Genomic DNA, 10,198 nt, shown 5'->3' with positions numbered 1-10,198 from the left:
ACGCCCTCCACAAGGCGACGTACTACATCATGATCGAGGAAGAAACGAAAATCTTATCATAGAAGCATAAGTCGGCAAGATCGTCCTCGAAAGATTTAGACCCGAAAACAAGGAAGAAGAACCCTCGTAACGACAAGTACGTCCATCACGAGGGGGAAGAACTCCAAGGAGCACATAATTACGCGATCGGCTCAGACCAGGGCCGAACCATGGGTAATACGTGGACTCGCAACCAAGGATATGACGAAAACACCTTCTGCGAGTTCCACCAATCCCGAGGACACTCCACGACTAACTGCAAGGTCTTGGGAGCGAATCTGGCCGCGAAGCAACTAGCCGGAGAACTCTTGGAAGTAACCAGCGTAAAAGATCTCATCCTCGAGACCGAACGCCCCCCGAAGCCGGACAGAAATCTCCCCGCGGAGAGATCTCCCCAAAGAAACCAATTCGGGGATAAACGCGGCAGGAGGCCAGACGACAAGGGGAACGATAACAATCGTCGTAGGGTCAACATGATCATCGGAGGATCACAATTCTGCAATGATACGGTCTCTGGCATCAAGGCTTACCAGCGGAAGGCGGAGTCGAGCGCAAACTGGCCTACATGGTCTCCTACCAAAGATGATCTGAACTGCTCAATCACCTTCACAAAGGAGGAAGCCAGCGGGATTGATCAACCTCACTGCGATCCGCTCGTCATAGACCTCGTCATACGAGATCTGGATGTCGGAAGAGTACTCATTGATACGGGGAGCATAGTGAATGTAATCTTCCGCGACACTCTCAATCGGATGAGCATTGAACTCGGAGTAGTAACTCCAACTCCGAAACCGCTCACAGGATTTTCTGGCGAAGTATCGATGACCCTCGGATCAATTCGGCCACCTGTCATGGCCAAGGAGGTCACAAAAATCGTAGAGTTTGCGGTATTCGATCATCCTGCCATCTACAACGTGATCATGAGAACCCAGTGGCTCAACGCTATGCAAGCCGTTCCATCGACGTACCAACTGGGCGTCAAATTCCGGACCCCAAACGGAGTCGCAACTATCTGGGAATGTCAGAAACAGTCACGACTGTGCTTCCTCGCAGACACAAGTTAAGACAGATGACAACCTCTGCAACGGCAAATCGCAAACGCGCGAAGATCGATAAATCTTCGACCAACAACGTTTCGAGAAAAGACGATTTCATATCGTCTGCCGACGCAGACGCTTCGGGCGTCGAAACTCAACATGAGGCCGAAGCCAACACTACAATTCAACCGGAACATCCGGAAGAGAACACTGACCCTGCCACGATCATCTCGATCAAGGCGGTCAGCATGGCGACAACCGCCGAGTAAAAACACTCGCGGCATAAAACAGAACTACGAGATGGCTTGATCCCCGAAAGGGGTACGTAGGCAGCTCGTCGAAAGACGAGTTCAACTATCCCCCTCTCCAAAAAGGGGGGGGGGGGAGAGTGGGTGCGTATACTCGTATACTCCCACATAGGAAAAGATACGTTATTGTAATCGAATTCTATCGAGATTTCGAAATTTTTTACGAAATATACGTCGCTCTTTTTAAGACAAAATCGCAAAACAATCTCACTTCAAAAATATATGTATAGTCTTCAAAATAACTGCGAGACGTCGCCAAGTTAAAAATCGAGATGGGACGAACAAATTGTCCGAACGCGACCACTATAAATCTTACACTCCGTTCGTCGATTGGCCCCGACAAACACATCAGCCGTCTTAAACAAACGCAACCTGATCACTCTTTTGATCTTCAAACGTCCAACACAAGGACGAAAGTGCGCTACAAAAAAAATCCGAAATTTTGGTCTAGCAGTTCTAGTTGGCTTAAAAATTGTCTCTTGAAAGATGCTCGATTCGTACCATACAAGTCGTATAAGCCGAGAACCTATCGCGGACTTTAAATAGGTACGAATCAGGTAGAAATCGCAACAGGAAAACCGATAGCCGGCTAGTCACCGCACAAACCTTAAAACCGAGAGTAAACCTAGGTCTTACCCTAAACCCATCGCATTGGTGTCAAACATCTCAAAGACATGATATCTAAACAATACGAGATTCCTAAAACATGTCTCTTCGTTCATAACTCAACGTTCCCAAAAAATCGTAAATGATTTCTACGAAAACTCACCTCTCGAACGAACTAACAGATTGAACGCCTCAACGAAGATAAAATGAGACGACAGCTCATGTTCACTTCAAACCCACTCTAAACAAAGTAAACCCAAACAGACATCAATTATATATACCGCATAGCGGTAGGGGTTCAAGGCCACACTCGGCCAGATATATATGAACAAAGGCCACACTCGGCCGCAAAATACTAGATAAAGGGAAAAACTCCTTCCCGCCAAAACACTCACAGATCAAAGTTAAAACTCCCGGACAAGGAAGCCCCGAATGCATCCGCGGGAAAGTTCACTTCCTCATCATCACCAGCAAAATCAGCCGTAGTCTCTACGGTATCAGGGGAAACCGGGATAGGATCCCAGAATCCCTGGATCTTCCCGTCGATCGGAGCAATGGTCGACTCAGCGTAAGCATGATCCTTCATGCCACCCTTCATTAACTCCATCTCCCTCTCGAAAACGTAGTCATCTTCCTGCGTCTTCCAAAGGCTCCCGACGGAGCCGCGACACTCACGGAAGTCGCCCAGCGAGTTGAAAGCACCCTTAAGATTCCCGTACTCAACCTGAAATTGAGAAGTGCGAGTCTCCATCACCTCGACAATTTCCCTCTTGCCCTTCAGTTCCGTCCTGCGAACAGCCCTGGCATGATCACGAGCGAGTTGAGCGTCTCGCGCCAACATCTCGTCTCGCATGCGAGCAAGATCCTTTTCCGCCTTCTCCGCTTTAAAGCGATAGATCATGGCCTCTCTATGGCTCGCCTCAATGGGCGATCCAAGCAACTTCAAACTCTGTAAAACTGATTGACACGTTATAAGCAAAAATAATAATAACGATCGTCTGAATTCTTAAAAATTATACCCCGTTAATGATGCGAGATCCTTCCGCAACGACTCTCGGCCTCCCTGACTCGCTCGTGGCCTGAGGAGCGTCAAAACCCGACGGAAGACCAGCGAAGAAATCATCGAAGTCCGGAATAGGGACCTCGCTCGTACCACTTCCATCGCCGAAAGCAAGGTTTGGATCCCATCCTGGAAGCATGCAATCGTCCACCGAAAACTCCTGGTCGCCGAGATCAATATGTTTCCCCTTCGAAGAATTTGGCCCCGTCACAATAGTGGGAGCGGTGTTGGGACCGGCGTTGGGACCTTGGTCTTCAGGTTCGGAATCACTCCTTGTTTCTCCGCCCAAAGCAGGACCAGGATGCACAAACCTCAACACCTTACGAACTCTCTTCGGCGTAAAAGAAGTCCAGAAAAAGGACTATTCCTGAGCAGATCCCTCATCGCAATAATGTCCTCAGGAAACGGAGCAAGAGGGTTGATAGAGGGACGATCGTTCGGCAACCTCCGAAACAGTGGGATACAACTCTCCTCAACGGACGCTGCGTCTACACGAACGAAGAAGAAAAACTTCCTCCACGAGTTGAAGTTGGAAGTGAACCCCTTTACCACTGACATGAAGTTCCGAGGAACTAGCCTGTACGTGTCCGTGTCCCGGATGATCTGTAATCGAAGAAGCGCTTCGAAGTGATCAACGGTGAGAGAGAGACCATGCTCGTAGCTCAGGACCAGGATCCATACGAGGTGCTGGATGCTAAGAGGATTCAGTTAGCTTATCGCTACCCCGAAACGACCCAACGCACGGACGATGATCTCGGAGATCGGAAAACATAAACGGCAACGCACTACAAATGCCTCGTAACAAGTAAAGAAGCCCTCCGGGGGACTACTAGCGCACTCTCCTTGACAAGGAATCCTGAATTCCACAGCGTCCGAAATATGGTAGAACGACCGCATGACCTCGAGAAATCCGCTAGTGCTCCTACTCGGCACACTTCCCTCCACCGGACGATGGTTCATGACCGGGAACGATTTTTCTATGGGAGGCGTGATCGAACTGTAACACGCCACCCACCATGCCTCGTTCTCGGCGGGGTCTACTGAATGAGGAACGAATTCCATCTTCGGCACTCGAAGCTCTTCAGAAACATTCGCGGGCAAAGACCCTTTCTACGAACTCCTCTTCTTACTCGACATCTCGTGTTTTTCTTTTTTCTTTTAAGATCAAGGAGGAAATGACAGAGAGAAAGAGAAAGAACTTTTCAAGAAAAACCTCTCTATGAGAATGAGTATGAGAATGAGTAAGTGTGAAGGTTATTAAGAAGTTACCTTCCTTCTTATAGGCATGAGAAATTATTATTTACTTGCGGATTTTTGGACACGAACTTCGCCCAAATACACCAATCTCGTCCAAACTCGCCATACCACGCATTGGGACCTCGCTAGAAATCCACATTCCCAATGTGCTGGGGGGCTAACTGTTGGGGTCAAAAACGGTTACGACGAAGTTGACGTCCAAATCCCCGAAGAAGAAAAACGTAGAAAAATTCTTCGAAAAATATATTTTCAAAATAGATTCTTCTTTACGAAAAACCTTTGCGGAAGAAACGCGAATCAACGCGAATCATCGGACAAGAGCTCGAGAAGGATCGTTACGCAGCGACCAAACGCGTGCTCCGCTCGGTCGCTACGTAGCGACCGAGTTCGAGCCAAAGCTCAGTCGCTACATAGCGACCAAACGCCCATTCCGCTCGGTCGCTACGTAGAGACCGAGCTCGAGCAGAAGCTCGATCGCCCATTCCGCTCGATCGCTACGTAGCAACCGAGCTCTTCCGAAACGTCGATACGACATCAGTCCATGCATTCTCGTCTACCCTTCGATGCTATCTCCCGAATACCGTAGCGAACCCATCTCACGTTCCCCGCCATTTCTAAGTTATCAATCGAACTCTACCGTAAAAACCGCGGAAAGTTCATTCTTTATCGAAAGAAGCCGTAATAAACGCTTCGAGTCGAAAGACGGTCCAAAGGGACCTAAGACACGACTCGAGGCCCAACTTACGATTTCTTAACCAACAGCTCGTAAACCGCATGTCGGTTTACGCTTGGTCCGCAAGGGAAGATAAATGTCAAAGTTTCCGTGGATAAATACGAAATTTTGAAGATAATTACGAAGATCAGAAAAAATGGAATATCTCCATTTTTATTCTATGGCGGCTTAAGGGCAGAAGAGGAAATGCGTAAACCGACCTTGGAGCCAGTATATAAGGGGTACTAGGCGAGAGGCATAGAGAAAACTTTTTTCAGAGCAAACTTAGCACTTAGAGCAATTAGGCATATTTCCGTTTTTGTTAGTCGAGCTGCGACTCAATTAGGTTATTGCCGTCTTAGGGTTTTGGAACTAGGAATCTCGCCGATAGCTCTCGTAGCCCAGGCTCTTACCTTGTTGTAACGCTCAAACGCGAATTCGGAATAAGATCTACTTTGCTCTCTTTTCGATTTCTTATACTTTATCGTTGTCATTATTGTGTTCTGATTGCTTAGCGTGTGGTATTAGCAGATATCCGGGACCTCTGGGAAATTAGGTTTTCCTAGTTTCCTTATTTAAACAGAAATCGACAGTGCAAATTTCGGTTCCCACAAATCTCACAACGAGTCACCTGATAAGCCTTTGCGTTCCAATCCACCATCAGGATCATCCCGCTCTTCATAGCTTACATCAGAAATCCTTGACTGCAAAAAGTAGAAAAAACAACTCATGAACCCAATGATTAATGTGTAAACAGTCTTAAAACTAGAAGAAATTGCAGAACCTTGAGTGAACACAGGAAGGTGCATGAACGTAAAGTATAGAATAACAAATTGGATTGTAATATCAAGTAAGCAAGATATGTGAATTTATAAAAGAGTACCTTTGGTCCCTTAACAGCAAGATGGTCTCCAACACACATCTCCCTGAAATGATGAAACATCCTTCCTTGCGGATACATCTAGTTTGCAAAAAAATTCCATCATTTTCGAACACTAGAATCAAAATCCAGGTCAGGGTGAGAAGTTTTTTTGATCTCGAGAGACACGTCTCCGCGTCACGCCACTGCGAGAGGTTTATATATATAAGAGCAAGATCATGCCACGTCACAAGCTCAAGACTCCTCAAACCCTCTACATCATATCCCTTTGGCATCTTCTTTGCAGAACTCAAGCTTTTGCTTTGAACTTGAAGGAGTGCAAGAAGCTGTGTGTAAGTCACAATAGCATCCTTGACTTCTCCTTTAGCCACACGAAACTTTGCCTTCAAACGCAACAGCTTCCCTTGTTTCCATTTCCCCGTCTCGTTAAGCGCTGCATCAACAATAGTCTAGGCGTCTGAAAATCGCTTCTGAGCAGATAAAACCCGAGCCAGAAGCAACCATACTTCAAGATCAGACTCTGCTCCAAGCTTCAACGCGTGCTTAGCGTAAGCTAACGCGGAATCCAGCTTCCTCTCCCCTGTGTTCTCCAACGCAAGACGGTGCAGGACTCTCGGGTCTGTTATATCAGCAGACTCCAGCGCCTGCATCCCCTCGGAGAGCCTAGCTACACGCTCGGTCTCAGTAGCTGATGCTCTCGAGCTTTCGGTGAGTGCAATGCCTAAAACAAGACGCGCTGCTCCATCTAACTGAACGCACTCGTTGCCTAAGCTTCTCCTCGCATAGTCTATGCCTTCCTCAGCGAGACCAGACCTCTCACCACATATCTTAGAAGCCATCAGCAAACCAGACACATCCTCCCGTTCTGAAAACAGCTTCCTCTGGATCCAAACACCCTACAAAACCCAACAAAGTCACAAGCTTTACTCAAATCTTCAACTATATCAAATAAGTACCCACAAAGGCGCAATCTTTGTCTTGCTATACGCTAATTCAACCTTCTACACAAATCTTAGCCTAAACTTATTACAAAAGTACATTGAAATTCGAAACCCAGAGAAGAATGAATGAAAAGTTTTGAACTTTGGGATCAAACCTCTGCGTTTCTTGGAGGATGAAAGATAATAAGCAGCACCGGCACTGGCGGTGAGTCTTTCAACACGAGCAATCAGCGACTCGTCTATCCTATCGCAGCCGAACTTTTCGATCACCTTCTCGTGATCGACATTACCGGAGACGACCCACGAAATCACAGCTTGCGCCTCCTCCGATGATGACGATTTAGGCCTTTGTTTCTCCAAGCTCAGCATCTCATCCAACAAACAAACGGTTGATCTCGTGTGATGATTTGGAGAGATTTCTCAAAACATCTACGAACATCAACGAACCAATTTTTCAGACCAAACAAAAAAAAACATTAACGAAGAGGAAGAAAGAGAAGGTCAGATTTTCCTTTTTTTGTTTTAGCCAATAACAAAGAGGCACATATGGAGTTTTTACTGATTCTAAAAGTGTTATATTAAAAACAGGTTTTGCTCATTTATCTCATTTTTGATTTATTTTTTTTAGTTTTTTTTAGAACCTCTGATTAGAGACACCGTTGGAGGTGGTCTTAATGTCCTTCTTAAATCCATCACCCACCCACGATCTACTTTCAATGTGAGCTTCATTCAAGCAAGGCGGTGGAACTGCGACTATAAAAAGGTAAGCTCTCCGACTCTGAGAACCATCTCCTTATTCCGTCCAGTTATGACTTTATCAAAGATTATAAAACAAGTGATAGTTAAGGTTTTGGGGACTTTCCCATGTACGAGATAAGCTGTTAGTTCTGTTTTTTTCCCTCCTCTCCGAGTTAATTAGGCCTTTTGCTTCAATTGGGGTTTTTTGGTTCCTAATATGGCGTGATTGTTAAGATTTTGGGGACTTTATTGGTTATATATTGCTTAAATATGGTAGAAAAAGAATTAGATTCATTGTTAATGTCTGACAATTTTGGTTTTGTTTATTGAGATTTTGTTGATTTTTTTATAAATTCGTCTATTGGTTCTGGAAATTATATTTGGTTGCAGGCAAAAGACAAAGTTACAGATATCAGAACTGGTGCAGCTAAACTTAAAGAAGCTAGCGAAGCCGACTTCCATGGAGCAACTACTGTAAGAAACTGCTTAAATTTTTGTTTGTTTTCTCATGTGAAAGAGGACAATTACTTTTGAAATCAACTTTGTTGGTGATACCATTAGATCTTGCTTAAGATTTTCCACCAATCTTACAAAAGAGAATTGGATGCCTGATAGATGATGTGTGTGACGTGCTTATCTATTAACATTATTAATTTTGCTATATTATGTTGATATTATCTTGCAGCCAATTAAGAAGATTGTGAATGCTAACTGGCCAAAGAATTCCAATCAGTTCTCAAAGAGTTTCAGAAAGCTCAGAGACTTGCAGCTGAAAGAGAAATTACATATACTCATGTGGTCACTAAAGATATACCTACCAGGTAATCAAATGAATCAAGTTGTTTACTAGATGAGAAAACAAAAGTTTCCTGGATTTTGTACTCGCATACAATAGGAGCTTGATTAATGTATTATATAAACTTTCTCAATGTTTAGAAAACTTTAACTTAGGATGGTTACTAATAGTCTGTGGAATTTGAATCGTACTTACACATGCTTCATTGTTATTCCACTCCATGCAGTTATAATGCACATGAACTGGATATTGAATCTTTAAGGACCTCCCGAGAGCAAGCTCTTCTTCTACAATAAAAAAAATGTGAGATTATTATTTGACTGTATGATATAGCCTATTATGTTGCTATTTTCAGCATAATCACTACCCAAATGTGAGTCAGTCAAGCATGCAGTTTTCTTTTGCGCCTCAGTGAGATATAATCTTAAAATTAGGTTAACAGAGTTTCTAAAGTTGGTTATGGTCATGAAACCTCATTTTAAATCCATCTTCTCTGTTTGGACATGTTGTGTTACCTCGTATCTTGCAGCGACATGCTATTTAACGTTGAATTATACTCATACATATACCTTAACAGCCGTATATCATAAATTTTTATGTCTCCTTTACTACCTTAGTCTAAGAAACTTTATAATGTCTATTTGGCAGATGATATCAGCTTTAACATTAATAACTCAAATGCTGCAACTGCACAAGCCACTGCTCAACTCAGAAAAGCATCTAAAACTCAAAGCAAATTCATCCTTGGTACTAGGAGAGACTCTCTTCTCAATTTTTTTTTAAATTCTCTGATCCCGTTTTTTAGCAGTTAAAGCTAAGTTTCATATATATGTTTTACTTTTGTTGCAGACATGCCTTCTTATTCACATATTTGGGACTGTCATCATCTTTATCCTGGTCTGAGCAGCATCAACCGAAGCAGAGTCGAGGAAACTATACAAGTTACTACATTAAAGATATATATATAATTATTGTACAGATTCTTTGTACTGTATCTTCCTTCATCCCTTGCAATCGAATTGAATCTTAGCATTTATGTATTAAACCATCTTAATGAATATTTATAGCAAAAGACATGAACATGTTATGGTTAATGTTATATTAGTTATTTTGCTCGAGTCGGTCAGGACCCAAAGATTATCATAGTGGTTGATAATTGAACATGAAGAAGACCGTTTTAACACAAGCAAAATGTAAGCAATAACAACACGAAGAAAGTAATCTCTAAAAAGACTATTCACAATTATATTTGTAGATGCATGCTGAAGGCAAAAATATGTCAGTAAAAATTCTATAAATTAATAATGTTGGAAATATAATATTTTATTAATTTATAGAATTATTAGTTTATTTAAATATATATATATATATTGTATATTTAGTAATTAAATTAAAAAATTAATGTTTATTATATTATTTGATGTATTTTTTTGGTTAGCTGTTCATTTAATAGCTCAAGTTGTGGGCAGACGAGCCGATTCTCCGAAGAGCACTTCTGTTTGTCCAGATCTGATCTATATTGTAGAAAATATAACTTCTGATTCTTGCTTCTCTCGCTAGCGAATCCGTCTGACCATTCCGACTCTGAGGAATATAAATCATATTCACATCCTCAAAGTTTTCCTCATACAAACAAATATTTTGTATCATTTATTTAATAAATGTTTCAAATTGATATTATTTATTTTTCTGATACTATTTATGTGATATTATATGATCTTTTTTCTTACACATTTTTTGAAAATGCAAACCTAAAACACAAACCACAAAATCATACAAAAAATAATAACTTAGATCACAAGTAAACTATATCCCGCCCGTAGG

The 10,198-nt window shown here is 42.8% G+C and overlaps 1 protein-coding gene across 1 annotated transcript; it reads left to right on the top strand.

Annotated features, from left to right (window-relative positions):
* Nucleotides 1-7,386: 7,386 nt before the first annotated feature.
* On the top strand, nt 7,387-9,482 carry LOC106409182. The gene is made up of 6 exons (XM_048764241.1): nt 7,387-7,391; nt 7,492-7,603; nt 7,969-8,052; nt 8,264-8,399; nt 8,601-8,677; nt 9,023-9,482. Exons 1-5 carry the CDS (start codon nt 7,387-7,389, stop codon nt 8,633-8,635), a joined length of 372 nt encoding a protein of 123 aa, XP_048620198.1. The 3' UTR covers nt 8,636-8,677; nt 9,023-9,482.
* The last annotated feature ends 716 nt before the right edge of the window (nt 9,483-10,198 follow it).

Source organism: Brassica napus, chromosome C7, assembly GCF_020379485.1.
Source record: "Brassica napus cultivar Da-Ae chromosome C7, Da-Ae, whole genome shotgun sequence".
Classification (NCBI taxonomy): domain Eukaryota; kingdom Viridiplantae; phylum Streptophyta; class Magnoliopsida; order Brassicales; family Brassicaceae; genus Brassica; species Brassica napus.
Note: the sequence above shows the minus strand (reverse complement) of the source record. Positions and strands in the feature narration are given on the sequence as shown.